At 50.0% G+C, this 23,688-nt stretch overlaps 2 protein-coding genes across 9 annotated transcripts in view; both read right to left on the reverse strand.

Moving 5' to 3' along the window:
• Positions 1 to 10,623, reverse strand: part of HNRNPUL1 (heterogeneous nuclear ribonucleoprotein U like 1) — a 37,678-nt gene extending 27,055 nt beyond the window's left edge. Inside the window, exons 1-3 of one of the 7 annotated variants that reach the window (XM_043598839.1) lie at positions 8,022 to 10,623; positions 4,381 to 4,503; positions 1,625 to 1,778 (exon numbers count right to left, since the gene is read on the reverse strand). In XM_043598839.1, the coding sequence (XP_043454774.1) occupies positions 1,625 to 1,778; positions 4,381 to 4,503; positions 8,022 to 8,316 (572 nt within the window). In that variant the 5' untranslated portion in view covers positions 8,317 to 10,623. Of the gene's footprint in view, positions 1 to 1,624; positions 1,782 to 4,380; positions 4,504 to 8,021 lie in introns of all 7 variants that reach the window. The other 6 variants (XM_043598840.1, XM_043598842.1, XM_043598843.1 and 3 more) reach the window with 6 other exon arrangements.
• A 123-nt stretch (positions 10,624 to 10,746) lies between these two features.
• Positions 10,747 to 23,688, reverse strand: part of AXL (AXL receptor tyrosine kinase) — a 28,042-nt gene continuing 15,100 nt past the window's right edge. For both annotated transcript variants that reach the window (XM_043598837.1, XM_043598836.1), the window contains 9 exons: positions 23,474 to 23,565; positions 20,168 to 20,263; positions 19,948 to 20,025; positions 18,422 to 18,514; positions 17,889 to 18,010; positions 17,138 to 17,247; positions 14,059 to 14,218; positions 13,407 to 13,543; positions 10,747 to 12,625 (listed from right to left, as the gene is read on the reverse strand). In XM_043598837.1, coding sequence (XP_043454772.1) covers positions 12,274 to 12,625; positions 13,407 to 13,543; positions 14,059 to 14,218; positions 17,138 to 17,247; positions 17,889 to 18,010; positions 18,422 to 18,514; positions 19,948 to 20,025; positions 20,168 to 20,263; positions 23,474 to 23,565 — 1,240 coding nt within the window. In that variant the 3' untranslated portion in view covers positions 10,747 to 12,273. The remainder of the gene's footprint in view (positions 12,626 to 13,406; positions 13,544 to 14,058; positions 14,219 to 17,137; positions 17,248 to 17,888; positions 18,011 to 18,421; positions 18,515 to 19,947; positions 20,026 to 20,167; positions 20,264 to 23,473; positions 23,566 to 23,688) is intronic.

Below are 23,688 nucleotides of genomic sequence, written 5' to 3' on the forward strand. Positions count from 1 at the left end.
ACAACTGTGCAACCTTACATCCTTGCAATGACAGCAAGGACTGTTAACTCCTAGGGTGAGGATGGAGACTAGAGAGAGCACATTCTGCTCCAGAGGGCCAGCCTGTTCAAAGACAACTACTCTCTCACACCCCGAGATTCTGACCCATGCCATGTGCATGTTGGGAGCTGCCTCCATGATGGACTCTTAGCGATGGGTGGCACAGTAGCCCAGAAGGGGCTGGGCCGGGGAGGGGGAATGTGCAAAGGCTCAGATAAAACCCAGTAATCACAATCTGCCCACATCTTCCTAAGACTCCACATCTGCAAGTATTTGAAATGACCCATTTTTTCAGTCTCTTTCCGTCAAGCGTCCTAAATTATGAATAAGACTCATCTCCTACCAAATCACTAAAAAGGGACTAATGTTAAAATACTGCTGGCTTCCAACTTACAGGAATAAAGGAAAGGCACAGAAGGATGGGGTCTAATGCCCAGGGTCCTGTCTGGAACAGTCTGGACCTTGTCGACCATGTGCCCAGATCAGGTACCCCTGGCCCATCTGGGAGGCTTCCCTCTGGTGGAATGCCCTTCTGGCTCTGCCAGTCTAGGGCTAAGGCAGAGCCCTGTACAAAGAAGGACCTCATCACACAGTAAGTTCATCTGAGAAAGCTTTCCCTGCCAGCCTCGAATCAGAGCAAGTATTTTTCCTCTGTTCCCCACAGGCAAGTACCTTAGGGCTCTGCTCAGTAGGAGGCATTGGGAGAAACTTGTAGGAGGTAGTTTCACATCCTAGCTTTGATTGAAGCCAAGAGACACAGACCCTGTCTTAGAGGGTCACAAGGCAGTGAGGGGATAGAATCCACCAGGTGGGAAATAAAATGTGTCAGATGACCAGTCCAGACAAGTAGAGAAGTAATGGTCATTCCTAGTTTGTGTGACCAGAAAAGTCTTCATGCAAAAACTGAAGGGAGGGTGGGAGTGGGGGTGGGGGAACTGGGGCTGGGGCAAAGGGATAGGAAGGGCTTGTCAGGAAAGGAAAATAACCAGGGCAGAGAGGACACTCCCTCCTCTGACCTCCTGACACACACCGTGACTACTGGTGTCACTAGGTTGTGGCTTACTCATGGGTCTGTCTCAGGCCCTATATTGGGATCAAAAGAAGGCAAAACCCACTGTCCAAACAAATCATCTCTGTGTCCCCAGTGTCCAGCCCAAGAGTAGGTACCTTGTGAAAGCAGCGGGAGTGTGACAATAGATAAATGAGTAGATAGATGGAAGGATGTGTTTGGGAAAAGGGTCAGGAAAAAAATCTTTTCATCAAGGGATACTGAGCAGCCATTAAGAATAGGACACTGTGCAGGATGATGGGGCAGTGAGGCAAAGGACTGAAAAGGCAAGCTGGCATCTCACATGTGAAAGGCCAAGTATTTGGACTTTACCCTGTAGGTAATGAGAAGGGAGGAGCTGAGGAAGGAGCAAAAATTTAGTAAAGCTGAATCTGGCAGTGAGTGCAGGGAGAACTGAGCAAACGTGTGAGGGCAGGTTGCTCTGCCCCCTTGGTTAATACAAAGGTACCAGTGGGCACCAGGCTACAGACACAGAGACCTACTGGAAGAAGGGGGACTATCACCTCACACACCCACCTCCTATCCTCTCGGTGCTCAAAGTACCCCCGTCCCCGGTTTTCTTCATAAGGCCTCTTGCGACTCTGGAATTGTTGTCTATCTGGTTTGAGTTGAGATGCTTCGGGTGGGAGGAAGCTGGTGGGTGCTTCTTGCTTCATCTCTGTCTTCATTTCTACTGTCAGGACAAAGCCAGGTGGTCAAGACACTTGGAAACTCCTTAGCTATCACTTTTCTGGTTCCTTTAGCTCAGGAGATGTTGGCGGGATCCTGACTACACTCACGATGGGCTGGGCACAGGCAGCTTGCTCGGTTCAACGGAAACCTACCAGGGAGCCAAGAAGGCTGCACTGGAGAACAGGACCAGGGCAGAGGGAAGTCGGGGATGGTCAGCGAGGCACATCTGCACTGGCAGTTGATGGGGTGACAGATGTCAGCCAGATAACTCTCAGGCTTCATGTGGGAGAGAGGACTTCAGCACTGAATAAAGACCAGCTCTCTTAATAAGGTCCACCCAAAAGTGAATAGCTGCCTTAGGCTACTTTGCCAAAGGCCTCAGGAAAGTTGGCAGCTACCTTGGTCCGCAATGAGTGGGAGAGCCCTAGAGAGTTTCTAACATGGAGGCACCTGGGTGGCTCAGTCGGCTGAGCGTTTGACTTTTAATTTCTGCTCAGGTCATGATCCCAGCATCGTGGGATCAAGCCCTGCATCGGGGTATACGCTGGGCATGGGGCCTGCTTAGGATTCTTTCTTTTCTTCTGCCCCTCTCCCTGGGTCATACTCTTTCTCTCTCTAGAAAAAATAAAGAAAATTTCTAAGATCCCTTTAAACTTTGAGATCCCACGATCCGACCTTCTCTAATTATTCCTCCCAGAGAATCTCTCTACCTCATTTCTTACAAAGCGTCGTCTGTCTGGAAAAGGAGGTGGGAAGGTCAATTCAACAGGACACTGTGGGCCCACAGCTAACTCCACTGGCTTCAGTCACTCTACCATGAAGCCCAGAATCATTCCAGAAGCGAGGGTCTGAACTTAAGCCGGCCTATAGGTGTGATGGCCTTATTAAGTCATACCACAAATAGAAATCCTGACTTTCTATTTGTGGTGTGACTTAATAATCCAAGCACCTAACAGAGAGCAAACTGTGGAACCAGCATCTATGCTGACACCGTGGATCACTCACATCTCCTCATTTCAGCACTCAAGCCAAGACCACTTCGGATCCTTAGCCGTGGCGTAGAAAGAAGGCTCCTGGGCACCCACGGCAGGGACTGCGCTCCCCCATCTGGAGAGCCTCCATGCTTCCCAGCAGAGCCGAGCTCGCAGGAGGCCCCGATAAATGTCTGTTGTGGGGGTCCCTAGATGGCTCAGGTCATGATCTTGCAGTTCATGAGTTCAAGCCCCTCATCGGGCTCTACACTGACAGTGTGGAGCCTGCTAGGGATTCTCTGTCTCTCCCTCTTCTCTGCCCCTCCCCCTCTTGCAATCTTGATCTCTCTCTCAAAAATACATAAACAAACATTAAAAAAAAAAAAGTCTGTTGGTAACAGCACAGAAATGACTCTCCTTGGGCCAAATGATCCCACAGGTTTGACAGAGCCTGACACAAATCTGCAGTTTAACCTACATTGAAAGTAAAATCCTCAGCCACCCACAAGAAATGTCTGGGGATTTCACTTTGTGGATGAACCAGAATGGAATTAGATAGAATCAACTTCACTAAGTACAGACACTAGGGCTGTAACACAGTGACAGGAACACAAGACTGGGAGGCAGTTCTGGCTCCATCATTACTCAACAGTGGGACCCTGCTTTCTAAATGGTAGGACACAACTGGTTGGGAATGCTGCTTATTAACCAACAGCAGTGGCCCAAGCACCAGTTTCCTGGGTGCTAACCCCAGCTCTGCCATCAGATAAGCCATCTCCTCAGTCTGTAAAATGGGAGCAGAGAGCTGGGTTGCATCTGTGTTTCCCAAACTGACACTGGAAGAAACTTTGTTCGGCAAAGACATATTTATTCACATATTTGGGAAACCCTGGGTTTAAACAGTGTGACACAGGTTTTTTTTCAGTCCAGGACTTCTCAGAGCCTTTAATGCTCCCAGAGGTGGTATAGCACGTGCTGCATTTCCAGGTATGTTTTAGGCAAGGAACCCTTCCCTGGGAAGTCCCTAATGACATCTTCTGGAACAATATTCTTCAGAATGCAGAAACTACTAAATACTAAACTAGCTTTAGAAACTCCTTGCTAGATGGGGCACCTGGGTGGCTCAGTCGGTTAAGCATCCAACTTTGGCTCAGGTCATGATCTCATGGTTGGTGAGTTTGACCCTTACATCTGCTCTCTGCTGTCAGCACAGAGCCCGCTTTGGATCCTCTGTCTCCCTCTTTCTCTGCCCCTCCCCCGCTCACGTTCTCTCACTCTCTCCCCCTCAGAAATGAATAAACATTAAAAAATAAAAATAAAAAGTCCTTGCTGGATTCTACATTCTAAGACCTTAAGTAAGACTCAAGTACTGTCCTCTGAGTCTAAACTCTCCAGGGTGTTGATACTAACATCTGAAAACAGATACCATGAAGACTCCCCTCTTTCAACACCCGGGAGCAGGATTAAGTTCTCTCCTTCAAAAGAACCTTTCCAGAGTGACAGAGTCCAAATGGACCATCCAAGAGGAAGATGCAAAATCTCTCTGGGAAGACGGCTCTAGGCAGAGGGTAAAGGCCACATACAGATTCTAGTTCCTTCGAAAGAGATGTACAACGTGTACTTTCCCACCTGGGCGATAGGCCTGCTGCTGCTCCATTTCCAGAGGTCTCCTCTCGTAGCCAGACTCGTTCTCTTGCTTGATGACCTGGCTTTCATAGAATTGGTTTTGCCTGGTAATATTGTCCATGACATCTTAAAACAAGAAATGGCTAGTTAGAAAGGTGCTTCTTGGGCCCAGAGGTGGGTTTTTGGTGCTACACAATGTCATTCTCAGTGGGGACAGTCTGCCAAAGGCTAAAAGGTGTGACAACCCCTTCAGATGGAACCTATCTGGGCAGTCAGCAGCCTCAACTGCCTAAGGACGTGCCCTCTTGTCCCTCAAATGATTGGCGATACATCTGTGACTGGGTTGTACAGAATCCCAACAAACAAAACCAACTGAGGCAGAACCGCTCTGGTTAAAGTGAGAAGATGGGAGGGTCAGAGAAAGTACCCAGCTTGACCTCACTCCCTAAGTCCCCACTCAAAGGCTGTGACAACTCTATTGGCAGCTGGGACTCCATGCAGCACAGTTTAAAAACCACCAGTCTAGCTGTCTTATGACGTGGTATGATGTGTAGGGAGCTGGCTTCAGGGCACGACCTTAAAAACTACTCAGGGCGCAAATCAGCCTGCTGCCCAGCCCAACTCACTGCACAGCCAACCCTCTTCAAGAATCTCTTCCACCCCACCATAGCTGCAAAGATAAAGACTAACCATCCCAATTGACAGGGAAATGGGGGGTGGCGGAGGAACAGTTAGGAAAACAGGAGTTATGATAATAGTGGCCTTTAGACTCATTAGGGAGAAGTCATGAAATATATGGAGCTAGGTGGGAAGGGTTTCGAGAAGGTGTCTCATGGAATCAGACTAAGAACAGAAGCTTATTCTTATTATAAGAATATCATTAACGATTTGTGGAATGCACACTACATACCAGACCCTGGGTATAGCTTAGAATAAGCTTGCCTCACTGAAGCCTTCAGTTTTATGAATAGGACATACATTAAACAAATACTTAAACACAAAAAGCAAATTCTAATTGCATTCAGGTTTACCAAGAAGTACCAGGAGTTAAGACAGGAACCCAGAAAGTAACAGAGAAGCCATTCCTGGGGTTGTTACAACATGTCAAAGTTCAGAGGTGAGACTAGAACCAGAGTAGCAAACCCAAGAAGAACCTTGCAGCCAAACCCAGAGAGAAGTCTGGAACCCTAGGACGAGCAGCAAGCAGGTTCTCTACCCCAGTGGCAAGCTCTGCTAGGTGCCTCTAGGGCCCTATTGGTAGCTGTGCCAGGACTGGCAGAACCACAGGGAAGGAGAGACTATTCTGCCACTTGCTAACTGATTGGATCCTTTCTCAGAGGACAAATACATCTGGGCACAAACCAGGTGCAGCCCAAAGGGAGGAAAGTAACAGATCACGTGATCTGCCACAGCTCTGTTTACCAGAGCCTGAAGGAAGGGTTGCAGTGGGGCATGAAAGGGGCTCAGAGGATTTTGTTGTAGGGGTTACAGGAAAAAGGAAGAAATAGATTATCTCCTTAATTGGAACACAGGGAGTGCCTTTCAAACTATTCGGTTTCTTCTGGGCTCCAAGCACAGTACTCTTCTTCCTACAAATACTCACATCTCTCTTTTCAAATATCTCCCCTGTGCCCACAAAGGCAGCCTCACCCCGGATGATTCTGGGGTCCTTCTCCACCCTTAAAACATCCACCTCCTATTGACATGCAAGCCCAGTGCTAAGCCTCCTACACATGTGACCTCATTCATAACAATCCTGGGGGGCATATTATTATCCCTGTTGTGCACGCAAGAAAACCAGGGCTCACAGAGGCGAACTGACTTGCCCAAGTCATAGACACACCTTTGGAACAAAGTCTGTCCAGAGTCTAGCAGTCCCTCTTCTGAGACACCTCTGGCCACTGGCCCTTCCTCCTAGGCATTCCTGCAGCATCTCTCCTGCCCTAGACATGCACTCCTCCTTCCCTCACAGGTCTCTGCAAAGGAAGTATTCTTCCCGGCATGTGGGTCCCGGACAATCACTAGGCTGCTCTCACTGCTAATTTATACTCAGGTCGCCCCCCTCCAGGACATCACATCTCTCACCAATAAGTCAGTAAGTACCCAATGCCAACCCAGTTTCTTGTCTCTTCCCTCACCCTCTTGCTCTCCTCACTTGGCTAACCTCATGGCACCCACTTTTCAGAGAAATACCACAAATGCTGTATGCCAGAGTCCTTTCTACTTACTCCTTAACTTCTCCAATCACCACTCCCCTGTCCTGCTAGAAAACCACGTTTTTCTAACTCCACATTTCCTACCTTCCATACTAGGGTCTTCTCTCTTCAGACAATCACAGACCTACCCTGCCCCTCTTGTTCTGAGCCATACCTTCTGGCTCATGCAGTGGTTCCTTACTACACCCTGAGATCCCCCCATTCCCTGGGCACACAAATAACTGTTTCTGAGGACCAAGGAGCCCTCTCGTGGAGACACTCAGTCTCAGAAACACTACCCCCACTCCATCCTGAGACCTCTAGCCAAGTCAACAGGTTTTCTTTCTCTTTCCATTCTATACCCTCCCCTCTCCCACATATGCTAGACCACACGTACACTCCTGTCCTGGACAGAAGGATCCTCTATCCCCCAGATACTCCACTGACTTCAAACTCCACCAACTTGCTATCAGCCGCACCCCACCCCTAGCTACTTTTCTGTTCTTCAAACAATCCATACTGTTAATCCAAGACGACTCAGCAATAGGCGCTGAATTACCTGTTCCCAGAATCCACCCAGCTCAAGATCGCTAGGTTCCTTGTCCAGCGAGGCATCCTTCCCTCCCTTGCCTGCCCCCAGAGATGGGGGTTTCCTTCTACCTCCTCTGGAAGCCAATCAGAAGATCCCCAGGTATCCTAGTACCAAATGCCCAAGTTGGCCCTGAGTCAAGGTTGGCCTTCCAGCCCTGGATCTCAGAGTCCCCCAGGCCATCCTTAGACAGATGGGGGTCCCCCACAGTCCAATCACATGGTAGTCTCCCACATCCCCTAAATGCTCACTAGCCAAATACCAGAACACCCAGTCCATCAGATTTCCCCCTGGCCAGACACCAGCACCTCCACCTCACTAACCCATCCCAGTACCAAATATGAGAACTCCCCATACCCCACCCAGCACCAAACTCCAAGATCCTCTATTCTTAAAACTCTTCCAGCCCTAAAAACACGGCTCCTGACGTCCAGCCCACACGCTGGGCTAGCACAGCCCCAAAGCCCCCTCCCCCCCGGCTCCAAACCCTAATATCGTCATTTCCAAGACCCTCCTCGGCCCCCGGTTAGAAAACCTCTTGTTCTTCCGACTCTCTTCGGCTCCAGAAACCACGGCTTCCGGTCTCCGAGCCCCAGACTCCGGAATCCTCTACACCCCCGGGACCTTCCCCATCTCCGAAACCAAGAGCCCCCACTCCAGTAGCTCTCCTGCACCGAATGCCAGGGTCCACCCTCCAGTCGTCCCGAGGCCCTGGGCCCTAGATCCTTTTCAGCGGCAGGTGGCAGGATCCCCCAATCCTCAGACCATCTCCCCGACCTCAGGCGCCGGACTCCCGCGTCCCACAGCCCTTCCTCGGCCCGGACTCCGGGCTCCCCGACCCCCGCCCCGCGCACTCTCACAATGTCCGTCCGGCCCCGAGTAGCCGCCAGGCTCCGCGTGCGGCTGCAGCCCGGACGGCGGTGGCTGCGCGGTCCCCTCCAGCTCGGAGCCCCCCTCGGTCTCGACCTCCTCGTTGTTGTGCCCGGGTCGCCCCGGTTCGTCGTCGGCCTCGAGCTCCCGCTCGTCGTCGGGCTCCTCGGCCTCCAGCGCCGCCTGCAGCCGCTCAGCAAGCTCGGCCTTGAGGCCGCGAGTGTCCAGGCCGCGGCGCTGCAGCTCCTCGCGAAGTTCGTTCACCTTCAGACGGCGCACATCCATGGCCCGGGCCCCCGGGGCGGCCCCCGAGCCCGGCCCGGCCTCCCAGGGCTCTGTCCCCCTTAAACCTTTCCTGTCAGGAGGCGAAGGGGGAAAAGGGGGGGGGGCCCGCTCCAATGGCGGCGGCGGCTCAAAATGGCCGCCGCCGCCACCTCCCCCTCCTCCGTGGCCCCATGCGATGCAACACGGGTGCCAATTGGCCACCGCGTGGAGGCAACGGGCGCGGGCCGGGAGACTCAGCCAATCAAAGCGCGGCTTTCAAAAGAACGGCAATAAAGGGCTCCGTCGCACCCGGGGAGGAAGCGTTGGCCTACGTCGCTGCCGCCGCCGGAGCGGAGGGCGGGAAAAGGCGGGAGGCGGAGCACGCGGTGATTGGGTGGCCCCCGCGCGCCCGCTCCCGTAGGGTCAAATGAAGAAAAGGGAGTAAGGACTTGGCCCAATCAGCGATGGGATCTCAGAATGAACCTCCCTGCCCACCCCCCCACCCCCCGCCACTCACACATACACACTCTCGGCCTTTCCTGCGCGGTCCTTTCATCAAACTGGTGTCTCCTGTAACACATACCCTGATTGGTCTAGATCTCCCGCCCCTAGAGGAGTACAAGCGGATAAAAGCACTAGAACCAATCAAATGGAGGGTCGGCAGACCAACTCCCCCCTCTTCCTCCTTTTACGTTTGCCTTTAAGAAACCGGAAAGGATGAATTCACGAAGGACCTGCCCCTTGCCGTTAGGGCGGTTTCAAAACAATCTGTCCACCAATTGCAATTATCGTTTTAACTCACTAAAGCTAGTACAGTTGGATAGCTTTAGGAAAAGCCAACCAGATTGGCTGTTCTTTGGCGGACGGCCTCACAAATGTAGCTGAAGAGGGAGGCCGAGGAGATAGAGATTAAGTAGATAAATTATCCTTAATCTGGAAGAAACTCAATTGACTACGAAAAGCAATCTTTTGACTTCAGAGAGTACCGGAGTTTTGAAAATAGAGGCTAGACCAACAACGGGAAAAAAGTTGTAAAGGAAATCGCACCCTCTTCCCTTTTGATAGTTCATCTCAAGGGGCGCCTCTTTCCACGATCATAGATTCGCTGCAGTCTTTCTCTATGGTTGGTATCTTACGTGGAATGGGCGCTCTGCACGCGACCATAGAGACTTCCCCACCTCCGAAAGTTCTCGGGTCTGTACCCCAAATCTTCTGAGCTGCTGTTCAGTAGTTCTGTTTGGCGTCTGTACTGACAAGCTCGAACACATAGGTCCGTAGTTCAGCCTCACGCTACAAATGCAAACGCCACAGTTTCACAATGTCTACTGCTGCACCACCTGTCGCCTCTAACTCAAAAGACACAAAACTTCCGTGAAATACACAATCGTGCTACACAATGCAAACGCCCGCTGCCCACCGAGCCATACCGCAAGCCCACAAAAACCACACACCACCACCACCTCTACTTAGACAAAAGCACACACAACACAGATAAACAAATGAGTCAGATCAGATACATCCGTAAAGGGGATAATACACCAAACTGCAGTGTAGATGTGGCCACTAAGGTCCACACAGGCAGGAGGCATCAAATGATAAAGACACGGGACAGTTACACTACAAGCTGACAAGGCAACCTCGACACACAGCACCCACTCAGAAACGGGGCAGACACTCACGTGGGCCCGGAGGTTCCAGTCCAGACACCCCGCCCCTCGCCCACGTCCGACTTCCTCTCTCCTCCCAGCTTCCCACAATGATTTGTTCTGAAAAAGTTTGTGGCCCGGATTGAACTGTCCTCGGGTTCTCAGGAGCTGCCACCGGGGGGCGTCCGGGCGCTGCCAAGGGTTTCTTCATCTGCTGCCCGATAGACCCGGGAACGTGGGCATGCAAAGCACAGGGTGCTTGTCTTGGCAGCAATCCCTTTGTGCGCCCTCGCTGATCGGAGGTGTTCTGTGCCTGTGTTTCTATGTGAACCTGAACGTTTGAGTCTGTGAGTACCTGTTGTACTCTCTAGGTATTTGTGCCACTTTATTTATTCTGTAATCTGTTAGTCTAGTTTCTTCCTATTCCTGGTGAGTATCTGCCTTGCATATGTTTGCAAATATGTTTGTTATCTGTGTAATTTTGTATGTCTGTTACTCTGTGCGTCTGAATTTCAGTGTCTCTATTTGTGGCAAGGTATGCCTGAGTATGTCCTAATGGGCCTGTTACTTTGGGGTGAGGAGAAGAGTCTCTTTGTGACAGGAGTATCCACGCGCCTCTTCCTCACTAGGAAGGAGAGTCGGCATTTCTTTCTATGTCTTTTTGCCTATGCATATGCTCATTTCTACCCTCTTGATAAAGGGAGAACTTCTAGACCACCAAGCTCTTCTTTTTACTGATGGGGAAACTGAGTGGCCAGGGAGAGGGGCCACATGACAGCTGAGTGGAAACAAGAGGAGACAGAAGTGTGGTTATAAAGTTTTATGTGATCTGAGCCCCTCTGGAGGCACCAGAGTCCACACCTCTGTACAGGAGGCTTGAGGGATTGGCTCGGGGGGCAGCATGGCCCAAAAGGAGGGAAATTGTCTCCTGGGGAAAGGAGGCATCCCTAATGCATTGCACAGGCTTGAGGGGAGGCATGCCCCCACATGAGGGGAGGAGGAAGCAGAGGTGGCTAAGAAAGGGAGAGTCGCACAGAAGAATACTGTAAGATTAGAATCTTGGAATCATACCTTGGAATTCTAGACCAGTACGCCTTTAGAATCTTTGAACTTTTGAATCTTACAACTACAACGTTTGAATCTTAGAACTACAGTGCCTAGGAACTTAAGATTTAGAACTGTGGATTCTTGGACCCTCAACTAAAACCCTAGAAAGGTGGAATGCAGCATTGAACCTAAAGGTATCCAACATTAGAAATGATTAAAACTTTGGTATCTAGCTAGTCACAACTAACTGTAGAGTTTTATACCTTAGTGCTGAGGGTCCAGAATCTTGGACCAATAGACTCTAGAGTACCTTGGAACATAGAACAGAACAACATTAGAATCTTTGAGTTTAATAATCTAGAATCTTGAAGCATATGGTCTAGAATCTTAGACACAGAGAATCTAGGTTCTTAGACTAAGTCTTAGAACATCACATCTTAGAACATTAGACCTTTGAACCTCCATCTTTAGACTCTTAGAACTTTTGAATTGCACATTTTAACCTTAGATATTTAGGATCCAGAATCTCATAAGAGTTTCAAGGATCATGAAGCCTTAAAACTTATAATTAACCATTATTAGAAGCTTTGAACTTGAGAAGATAAAATCTGGAAGCCTTATGATGTAGAGTCTGATAAGCCAGAAAATTTACAGCCTAGGAGGCTTAGAACATCAGATTTTAGAACATTAGGCCTTAGAACCTCCAGGTCTAGAATTGTAGAATCTAGAATCTTATACCCTAAGAATTCAGAACCCTAGAAAAATAAAATCTAGGATCACAGAACCTTGGATCCTAAAACTAGAATCTTAGAGCTTAGAACCCAAAATCTTGTGGGCTTTATGAAGAATCCTAGAACCAGAAAAATCTAGAGCCATGGGCTCTCAGAGCCTTAGAATATAGACCTTGCAACTTCCATGTCTAGAACCTTAGCACTTTAGAATTAGAGACTTTGGGATTTTGGGTCCTTAGAGCCAAAGACTAATAGCATCTTTGAAACCTAGAACCTTTGAATCTAGACTCTTTAAACCTTAGAATCTAGAATCGTGGAATGTCAGACCTGGAAGGATCCTTAGGGATTGCGGTACAACCCCTTCCTTTTACACATGGGGACTCTAAGGCATGGAAAAAGGAAAGGATCTGTCTGGGATGGAAGTGGAATAGGTAGGAAGAGAAGGCTGTAGTTTGGGGTGAGGCCTGGAATGGAGAAATAGTTGATAGGGTAGGCTCCCCCAGTGGCAGTGCCTAGCTTGGGTCCTGAGAGGGAGTCCCAGGTAGAGGGTTGTCTTAGGCTCCATCCTCCTGCCCTGGGGGAGCTGGGGAGCTCCTTTCCGTGGGCAGAGTAGGGCCGGGGGCGGTAGAAGGGCAGAGGACATAGCGTCCAGCAGGATGGACCTCAGCCGCGGTGAGGCAACTGCAAGAATCCTTAGGGTCAGGCTGGGTTAGGGGGTCAGCTCCTCCAGCAGCTCCAAGTGGTTCAGGATGCCCTCCACCCTCATCCATGTTGACATAGAGGATCTCGTCGGGCTCCTGGGCAGGGGGCAGGGCCTTCAGGGTGTTCTCCAGATCCTCCCGAAGTTCTGAGAAGCTCGGCCGGTCCCGGGGGTTTAGCTCCCAGCACCGGGACATCAGGGCATACCTAGGGCAGCAAAGTGAAGGGTGGGAGACTGAGCAGGCACTCAGAAGGAGGGCGTTCTGGGAGTTTGGGGTATTTCACGGGACTGGAAGGAACCATAGCAGTTTGGGGGCTACTGTCTCCCAAGAGTTTCTGAGGGGAGTCCTAGGACACTCAGTTGCTGAAAAGGGTCTTGGGGAACCTCTCTGAGTATCGTGTGGTGTTCAGTGAGGGTTTGCTAGAGCAGACTTTGCCCTCAAAGCGCTGGATGAATGCTCTGCTTTTCTCTCTGCGCTGTAAGTTTCATAAACTGTAAGCTTCATAAACACTGTCCTAAAGGATCCTGGGGATATCTCAGAGGAGCCCCATGAGTTTGGAGAAGCCCCATATGGCAAACTGGAGGGTTGGCAGCAGGTCCTGAGGGGTGTTGAAGAGCATGTGGGGGAAGTATGGGTGCTCAGGAGTCTGAGGTGAATTAGAATTTGGGGAGTGGGGGGTCTCAGAGGCAGGGCCCCCAGGTAAGCTGGTGCACTTATTCACTGCCCACAGATGCCCGGCCCAGGCGGCTGATCCAGCCTGCATTCCACACAGAAAGGCACCAGAGGAGAGGGCACCTTTTGCTAGTCTGCACCCTGTGAGCTAGCCCTAGTCTTGTGGGGCATTGGTGAGGAGGTGTGGGGGTTCCTCAACGGTCTGGGGGATTCTGTGCAGGTTTTAGAGGGTCGGGGCCATGTGGGGTGCTCAGGGCTTTTGGAGTGAACTCTGGGATTGGATTGGGGGTGGGGAGAGTCCTCAGGGTCCTCACAGTCCATCCAGACAGTCCACAGGCTGTTTCAGGCGGTTTCCCTGGCACAGGTAGTCGTAAATCTCGCTGTTCTCCACTCCTGGATATGGGGTTTGGCCTCGCGTGGCAATCTCCCACATCGTCACTCCAAAGGACCACTGTAGGGGGCAGAGGAGAGAGAGTTAGAGGGTCTCTCCTGCACAAAGACACCCCAATGCACAGGTACACCCACATTTATGTGCACATCTGTACACAGCTATTTCTGTGGGGGCATCACAGCTCTTCACCGAAACACTTTGGCACAGGGACACACTGGGTGGCAACTTTTGTGTGTGCATAGGCATGATGATCCATGCACACACGTACACACTTCACAGTCACATGGTCTTACGGGTCGCCCTGGGCACTGTGGCTGTGCATACATACATGTCCTCACCACTGCCTCTCCCGACCTAAACTGTCCACACGTCCCATGTATGAACATGCCATCATGCACACGTGGACCTGTGCATGTCGCCACCATGCCCACACCACCATTCACAGACACCCAGCACACCCCCAGACATGCCTAACACATGCGGTCAGGCCCCTGTACCGGGAAGCCCGGGCATCCCCGTGAGCCCAGCTGCAATGTGACATGAACTGGCCACTGCTCCCCACAACTGACACATACCACATCACTCTTGCTGGTGTAGACCCGGTCAGCTAGGCTCTCGATGGCGATCCACTTGACTGGCATCTTGGCGATGCGTCCCTGCCGGTAGTAGTCCCCATTGTAGATCTTCTTAGAGAGCCCAAAGTCCGCCACACACACAGACATGTTCTCGTTCAGCCTGCCCGGAATGGGGAGAGGAACAGAGTCACGGCATCGCCCCCTCCACCGGGAAGCCTGTCCCCACTCTCAGACGCCTTTTCAACCCCTGCTCTGGCTGGCCTCTTTGGGGGTGAGGGTCTGTCAACCCCAGACCGAAGGGAAACGTGTTGCTTCTTGTTCCCTCCATATGAAGTTTCACAAACACACCCATGTAACCAGCACCCAGATGAAGAAACAGAACACCGCGGGACATCATCTGTACACGGAATACCACAGAGCAAAGAAAAAGCTGGAACTAACCAATATGCATGGCGACGTGGGCTCATCTCAACAATAGCACACTGAGCGAAAGAAACCAGACACAAAGAAGTACACCTTCCGTGATTCCGTGACATTTAAGAACAGGTGACTGAAATACAGGATAGTATTTTCCCTGGGGGCAGTGACTACAAAGTGCTTGAGGGAGCCTGCCGGGGCCCAGAAATGTTCTTTACCTTGATCGAGTTGGTGGTCGTTTACATGAGTCTATAGACATAAACATGCGTTTGGCCACACACCTAGAATGTGTGTGTGTTAGCTTGTCAGCATACGTTGATTTTTTTAAGTATGAGAAAGGAAGGAACACATTACTAGTCCTGCCTGTAACCACCCCTCCCAGAGAAGCCACAGTCTTCGAGCATGGATTACTTTTGCCTGCTTTTGTGCTTTTCATAAAGAGAAGATTCTCTAATTTTTGCACCTGAGGTTCTAGGATCCTATTAAGAATTAATGATTTCTAGCCAGGGTGATGGATTGGGGCAGTGACCAATCAGAACAGACCCTGGAGGCCCCTCACATGGCAGGAGTTAACCTTCACCCTCTAGGTCCAGGGAAGGCCCAGAGGATCATGGCAGGGAGGCAGAGAGAGGTGATGCTCAGGTATCCAGGCTGGTGGCTGTGGAGTAGGTGGGAGGTTTCGGGTAGTGGCGAACTGCCAACTGGGTAAGGAAATAACATTTAAAAAAATTATTTATTTACTTTTTTTTTTAAATGTTATTTATTTTTCAGAGAGACAGACAGAGCGTGAGCAGGGGAGGGACAGAGAGAGAGGGAGACACAGAATCCGAAGCAGGCTCCCGGCTCTGAGCTGTCAGCACAGAACCCAACACGGGGTTTGAACTCACGGACGGCCAGATCATGACCTGAGCTTAAGTCGGATACTTAATGGACTGAGCCACCCAAGCGCCCCTTATTTACTTATTTTTAAGGTAGCCTCCATCCCCAATGTGAGGTGTGAAGTCATGACCCTGAGATCAAGAGTTGCGTGCTCTACTGACTGAGCCAGCCAGGCATCCCTGGAGATTTTATATTTAAGCGATCTGTACACCCAACTTGGGGCTTGAACTCACAACTCCAAGACCATGAGTCGCATGCTCTACCAAGTGACCTAACCAGGCACCCCTCAATATTGTAACTTAACAAAAAGGGGCAGATGCATAACAATGGGTTGTCTACTCTGATTTCCAGTGTCACTGTTCCATGGGGGACTTGACTAGGATCACGCCAAGTTGCAGATAGAAAGGAATTTCCAGGGGTGCCTGGGTGGCTCAGTTGGTTAAGCATCTGACTTCAGCTCAGGTCATGATCTCACAGTTTGTAGGTTCAAGCCCTGCACCAGGCTCTATGCTGACAGCTCGGAGCCTGGAGCCTGCTTCAGATTCTGTGTCTCCTTCTCTCTCTGGCCCTCCCTGCCCCCCACTCTCTCTCAAAAATAATCATTAAAAAAAAAAAAAGAAAGGAATTTCCATTTTGACTGAGCCTGTTGAAGCCTTTACATAAACTTTCCAGGTAACAGGAAATACAGGGAACAGAGGAACAAGGCAAATGCCACCACAAGGAAACAGACACATGCCTGTCACATCCTACGAGACAAGTGGACTGGTCTCTTCCACAATAATATGATGTAAAAATAGAAAAAGATTGGGGGGTCTATTCCAGATTTATAAGGACCAAAGGGGCATAACAGCTAAATGCAGTGGCGGGGGGGACCCTGAAGAGATTCTGATTTGGGGTAAAAAATTAAAACAGCCCTAAAAGACATTTCAGAGGACAACTGGAAGAATTTGAACATGGATTGGATGAGAGGTTATGTTACAGAATTACGGTTAATCTTAGGTGTGACAACAGAACTGTAATCACTTCCATGTAAGTCCTCATTCTTAGGCGATACCTACTGAAGATTTAGGGGTCTGGTGCCACTATCTTGGCAACTCACTTTGAAATGGTTGTGGAAAGACAGAAAGAGAATAGAAGAGAATTTCAACAAGGAGGGTATATGGGGGTCCACTGTACAGTTCTTTCAGCTTTTCTGTAGGGTTGGACTTTTTCAAAACAAAAAATTGGGAGAAATACAGAACTGTTCATATTCCTGAGAGTCGCGAACAATGAAACATCTTACACAAGATTCCGATTCTCCAGCTTCAATTTCTAGGAGTCCAATATTGTAATGTAACTAATATCCTAAGCCTGTGTTTATATACACACACACACCGCTCTCACCTTAGCTCAGTTCTGGCCTGTTTTCTGGCCTGTACCCAACCCACCATTATTCAGTGTGGCCCCTCCCCAAAGGCAGCCCGGGGAAGACACTCAGCACAGAGGGAGACAGAGATGGGGCTTCAATGTTACTACGGTCATCAGTCACCTCTGCACCTCTCATGCTACCCACTGAGCCAACCCTCTTGCCTCACCTGTCTCCACATCCAAATGCCCCTCCAGGATCTCAGTTCCAGGCCCACATCCTCCAGGAATGCTTCTCCAACTCCCTTGCTGACCTTTCTGTCCCAGTCCTGAGTTCTGGACCACCCGAGAGGTAAGTGTCTAGACCCCTCTTCCATCTTGGAAGGAGGGATGGAGCTCCTCGGCAGGTGGGGATGTCTTTGGAAGGCTCAACACTCACATGCAGTTTCTGGCAGCCAGGTCTCGGTGTATGAATCTCTTGGTACTCAGATACTCCATGCCACTGGCAATGTCTGCCATGAACTTCACCAGCATCTGAGTGGGCAGGAACTGGAGGCAGCCCAGGAGGGAGTAGAGGTCAGCAGAGTCCATGAGATCCATTCTTCCCCCCTCCTTCCTTCCCTTCCTGTGTGTGCCTCACTCGGCCCTGCAGTGGTTTCTAATGGCTCTGAAAATGAAATCCCACCTCTTTCCAACAAGGCCCTATATAATACCCTCCTGCCTTCCTCTCTGAGTGGATCTACTGTCCTTGCCCTGGACATAGGACACACGCTCCAGCCAGGGGCCTCCTTTCTGGTTTTCAGACAGGCTGCTGCTTGCTCCCACCTCTGAGCCTTTGCCTATACTGTTCCCTCTGCCAGGATTGCTTCCCCCAAGATCTCCCCACCTCCCACCAGCTGGCTCCTCCTTCAAGGCCACCTCCTTAGTAAGACCTTCTCTGTCCCCTCAAACTAACTGCCTAGCTTCTCTATAGTTCATCTGACTCTATTTCCTTCCTAGCACTTACATTATCTTGCTTATTTGTTAACTAATTTACTGCCCGGTGTCCCCACTGGCAGAGAGCTCCAGGACAGCAAGCTCTGGGTCACCATGGTTTGGGTCACCATGGTTTTCCCAGTCTCTGAGCAGCGCCGGGTACCTCTTAGGTGCTCAGTTAATACTTGTGAGCCAGACATGTAAATGTCCCTCACCACTGGCTGGTCCCCGAGCCGGGAGTAGAGGAGGAAACTGTGCAGGTCTCCATGTTTCATGAAAGGTAAGATGACCACAGGTGCTGGGAAGCCCTCTCGTTCAGAACCCTGGAAACAGACACCTGAGCCCCCCGCCCCCCACAGGCAGCCCTGTCACTCCAGTTGGACAGGAGGGGAAGCCGTCCCCTCCCTCAGCTCTGTCTCTCCCTTCCCCTCAAATCTCTCCCTTCCCCCCAAATTGTTGGGGGCGGGGGACAGCAGTGGCAAGGACTGAGCTTCAGAGAAGCCATTTCCAGCACTGTTCCCAGGGAAGTTTCCAGAGCCCTCCTGGGGACCTCAGCTATTTCTGGGAAAGGTCAGAGGTCACATTCCAAGCTGAGGGAAAGAAGGAGGGGGGAGCTTGCTGACTCTGAGGAATGGGAGGGAGACAGGGAGCCTGGAGGTTTGATCTTCTCAGTGCCAGAGGGAGGGGTCTTCCGTCTAGGGTGGCCTCCATGGAGCCTGCAGATCCCCTAAATCTGCCCCTCCCTCACCAATGAGCCTCATGACGTTGGGGTGATCGAATTCCTTCATGCAGACGGCTTCACTCAGGAAATCCTCCAGCTCCGATCTTGTGCAGATGGCAACTTGGAGGGGAAAGGAAGGTGATAAGGAGGAAGGGAGGGGAGAGAGGACTCTTTCTCTCCTCTTCTCCTCCATCATCATCATCATCATCATCAACCATGATTACTAAGTACCTGGTGCTGCACTCAGCACTTTACATATATTAACTCATTTAACCCTCTGAGGTGCCACTATTGTTTTCCCTGTTTTAACGATGGGGAAACCATGGCGCACAATGGTTAAGGAATCTGCACACACAGCTTGCAAGCGGAATAGGCAGAACTGAAGGCCAGGTGGTCTGGCTCTGAGGCCCACGTGCAAACACCATGCAAGGCTGCTTCCCTGGCGATCCATACGATTACTCTGGACGTTGGCTCACAGAGGCAAAGTGACTTGCCCAAAGTCACGTAGCTGGGATTCAAACCCAGGTGGGGAATATAACCTGGTACATAAGAAGTGCTCAATAATGAATGAATGAGTGAGAGACCATTGAGTCCATAACCCAAGCTTTTAGCCCCAGTGATTCAGAAAGGAACCTTCTTGCCTAACCACCAGGTGCAGCCTGACCCTCAACGCCTCTTTCCTGTATGGGAAGGACTTGGGCATGGACTCCCTGTGTTGTGTGACCCTGGACTGGCTCTCACCCTCTTTGACTATGTAAATAATATAGTCGCAGTCCACATCAATGACGCATCCTATATACCCAGCATTAAGTGCTTTGGCTCACCCTAGGTGGCAGGGAGATTTTTATCTTTTTTTTTCCCCCGGATGAAGGATGGCAGCTCAGAGAGGGAGAGTCACTTGCTTGAGATCACACAGCTGGTAAATGATGAAACCAGGTATGCCTCATTCCAGACCTTTTCCTGGTCTGTTATGTATCACAGGAGCTCGTCCCTGAAAACTACATTTCCCAGGCTCCCTTTCATACTGGCTTCCTGTTGGGAGTTTGCCCATGGGAAGCACTGATGGCAGACTGGCAGGTGCGTAGGAGGAAGGGGAGAAGTCAGGGTATTTCACCCTGTCTCTTACTGCTTCCAGTCTTGCTTTGATGGTGGCTGTGCCTCCTGTGTGTTTCAAGCTCCTACAAGGTAGCCGCTAACTCCTGTGATCCTAAATCCCACCAGGCGTCCCTGGCCATGGGCTCTGGTAACACCATTTCCTCCCTCTGCCCTTCAGGCCTTGGGGAGGAAGTAAGGTACTGCTGCTGCTAATTTCCAGGTTGCCTCACTGCTCCCAGTTATTCCTGCACCATTGTAGTAAACCTCCTCATATTACATTCCTTCTGTTGAAGTACCTGGCATGGATTCCATTTCCTTTCTGGAAACCCTGAGATTCTGTGGTGGGGCTAATTTGCTACTAACTTTTCTGTGCTTCTGCCTCCTTAGGGACATAGGAGAAGGGCCTAGGGCTAGGAGACGGGGGTCCCATACGTGTGCACATGCAGGCATAGACTCACTCTTCATTGTCTTCACAGCCACCTTGAGGATGGAGTCATCCTGGTTGAGCTGGCCCTCCATCACAGCTCCGAATTCTCCTATGGGGGACCAGAGGAAGACATTGACCTCAGGGGCACTTATGGAAACTGCATTTCCTGTGACTGGGTAGGGGTGGGCAAGTGAAGGACTTCATCTTCATGGTTCAAGGGAATACATGTGTGCGCTAGGTAGGGAACTCACCTTCTCCCAGGGTCTTCCCCAGGGCCACCTTATGACGGTCCACCATCACATCCCGAAGCTTCTCCTTCAGCTCTTCATTGATGCCCAGGCTGTTCACTGCATGGGGGGTGGGGGTGGACAGAACCATGGAGCAGGGCTGACATTCAGGCGACATTCAACATTCGGACATTTGACATTCGGATGTCAATAGGGATGTAGCCATTATTAAAATATTGAAATACTTCTGCATTCATTCAAAACCAGCTACTGCCCTGGAGCACCTGGGTGGCTCAGTTGGTTAAGCATATAACTCTTGATTTTGGCTCAGGTCATGATCTCACGGTTTGCAGGTTTGAGCCCCGAGTTGTGCTCTGTGCCGACAGCTCTGAGCCTGCTTAGGATTCTCCGTCTCCTGTCTCCCTCTCTCTCTGCCCTTCTCCTGCTCTCTCTTTCTCTCTCTCAAAAATAAATGAAGTTAAAACTTAAAAAAAAAATCAGCTACTTCCCTAAGCACACACCCTACCCTAGATCCTCCTCTAGATCCCTGAAACTTCTCCCAAACCAGCAGCTAAAGGGTTAGAACTCGGCACATGATCTTGCACCACTGGGCACCCTGACTGGTCAGTGTCCTACAATGCCAGTTGCTAAAAATATTTCTTAACTTTTTATTGAAGTAGAATCTGCACAAATCATAAGTTAGTAGCTCAATGGATTTCCACAAACCAAACACAACAGTATAATCAGCACCCAGGTTAAGAAAAGACCATGACCTGCCCTCTCAAGAGTGGCCACCTTCCTGACTTCTCTTACCATAGATAGGCTTCCTCTGTTTGGGGAGATTATTATAAACATGGAATCACATAATATGTTCTCTTTTGTGTCTGGCTTCTTTCAGTCAACACGGCATCTATGAGACAGCTGTAATGTGGTTGTGGGTAACTGCAATTTTTTTTCGTTGCTATATGGTAACAGTTCTCAAACTTACTGGCCTCAAGACCCCTTCACATTCTTAAAATTACTAAGGACTGCAAAAAGCTTTCGTCTAGGGGGATTATGTATACCACTTACTGTATGCAAAGTCAAATGGATAGATTTACATTTTTTAAATTTTTTAAAGTTTATTTATTTTGAGAAAGAGACAGTGGGAATAGGGAAGGGCAGAGAGAGAGGGAGAGAGAGAATCCCCAGCAGGCTCTGTGCTCTCAGCACAGAGCCCAATGTGGGGCTTGAACCCATGAACCGTGAGATCATGACCTGAGCTGAAACCAAGAGTCAGAGGTTTAACCAACTGAGCCACCCAGGCACCCCAAATGAATAGATTTTTAAAACAAGAATCAACAAGCACACATTCATCAACCAATAGAGTGATGACATCAACACACGTTGTAGAGCATCTGGAAAACTCCACGGAACACGTGTGAGAGAACAGCAGTGTAAAAGGGCAAATAACATCTTGGAATTACTATGAAAATAGTTTTGACCTCATGGACCCCATACAGAGGTCTCGGGGACCCCTCCAGGGACCTAGATCACACTTTGAGAACTACTCTGCATGTTACTTCATTACGGCACCATGACCTCCTTGCTTCCTATTCTTTCTCCTCTTAAATAAATGTCTTTCCCAGCCCCTTCTGGTATCTCCCTGGGGCCCCAGTAGCCTTCTCACTGTGTGCTGGAAGAGACATAATTCTGTCCCTTTTCTTTCTGGTCTCCTCAGCTGGAAAGATGAAGAGATTTGACGAGGTGGCCTCTGAGGTCCCTTCTTAGCTGGGACACTTCATAGCTCCACAGTCGAACAGAGAGTCTAGAGTTCTAAGAGCCTATGATTTTCAAAATCTTAGGGGTCTAGGGGCACCTGGGTGGCTCAGTCAGTTAAGCGTCCGACTTCAGCTCAGGGCATGACCTCACCATTTGTGAGTTGGAGCCCTGAATCAGGTTCTCTGCTATCAGCGTGGAGCCCTGCTTCGGATCCTCTGTGCCCTGTCTCTCTGCTCCTCCCTCACTTGTGCACATGAGCTCTCTCTCTCTCTCTCTCTCTCTCTCTCTCTCTCTCAAAAATAAATACTTAAAATTAAAAAAAAATCTTAAGGGTCTATAGTATTACAACATTAAAAATTTTTCATTTAATGTTTAGTTTTGAGAGAGAGTGCGAATGGGGTAAGGGCAGAGAGAGAGGGAGACAGAATCAAAAGCAGTCTCGAGGCTCTGAGCTATCAGCACAGAGCCCGATGTGGGGCTCAAACCCACACACCGTGAGATCATGAGCTGAGCCAAAGCTCAATGCTTAACTGACTGAGCCACCCAGGCGCACCAAGAATTAAGCCTTTGATTGTTTCGGCCGCTGATGGCTCAGAGCCTGGAGCCTGTTTCCGATCTTGTCTCCCTCTCTCTCTGCCCCTCCCCTGTTCATGCTCTGTCTCTCTCTGTCCCAAAAATAAATAAACGTTGAAAAAAAAAAAAAAAAGAATTAAGCCTTTGATTGTTTCAGCCAAGATCAACCCTACCTCTCTAACATTCTATAATTCCAAGAGGCAGTTAAGAGGATGGACTTCAGAGCAAATCTACCTGGGTTCAGAGCCCAGCTGTCCGCCTTCCAAGCTGTGTGGCCTTGAGGAAGTTACTTAACCACTCTATACCACAGCTTCCTCATCTGTTGACGTACCTACCTCATTGGGTTGTCATGAGGATTAAACTAAGTGATATGTACAGAGCACTTAGGACAGCGCCCATCACATAGGAAGTGCCAGGGTTGGCTGTCATCATTGGCTTCATCATCATCAATGATCCTCATCCTTATTGTTACCATCATCATTATCTTTATCATCATCATCATTACAATGTCCTAGGGTCCTGTGGCCCTGGGGTTTGGTCTTTCTACGATTTATTGTGTCTAAGACTCTATTATTCTTTTTTTTTTTATTTAAAAAAATTTTTTTAACGTTTATTTATTTTTGAGACAGAGAGAGACAGAGCATGAACGGGGGAGGGTCTGAGAGAGGGAGACACAGAATCTGAAACAGGCTCCAGGCTCCGAGCTGTCAGCACAGAGCCCGACGCGGGGCTTGAACTCACTGACCGCGAGATCATGACCTGAGCCGAAGTCGTCCGCTTAACCGACTGAGCCACCCAGGCGCCCCTAAGACTCTATTACTCTAAGGGTCTGTGTGGTTTCACAGTTCTGTTGTTCTTATGGTCTGTGGTTCTAACAACCCAGCATTCCAAGACTTTCAGAAACTTTTGGTGCATGCATCGACAGAAGCTTAGCAGGCCCCAGTCTCTACACTCATCATCCCCGCACCAGGGCAGGGAGGCACAGGGTTCACTTACAGGTGGCTTCAGTGGTCCGGCGGCTGTAGGACTTGCGAACACGGTACCTGACCACCAGTTCACCCCTCTCCACTGTTGGTTCAAACACCTCTCTGGGGGGAACAGGCAGGAGGTGAGGGCAGGGCAGAAATGAGTGGAACCCCCTCCTTCCAACAGCAGTGAAAGTGAACACCACCCTAACCCCAGGCCCTGCCCGCCCTCTCCTCCATCGTTTG

Source organism: Prionailurus bengalensis, chromosome E2 (genome assembly GCF_016509475.1).
Source record: "Prionailurus bengalensis isolate Pbe53 chromosome E2, Fcat_Pben_1.1_paternal_pri, whole genome shotgun sequence".
In the NCBI taxonomy this organism is placed as follows: domain Eukaryota; kingdom Metazoa; phylum Chordata; class Mammalia; order Carnivora; family Felidae; genus Prionailurus; species Prionailurus bengalensis.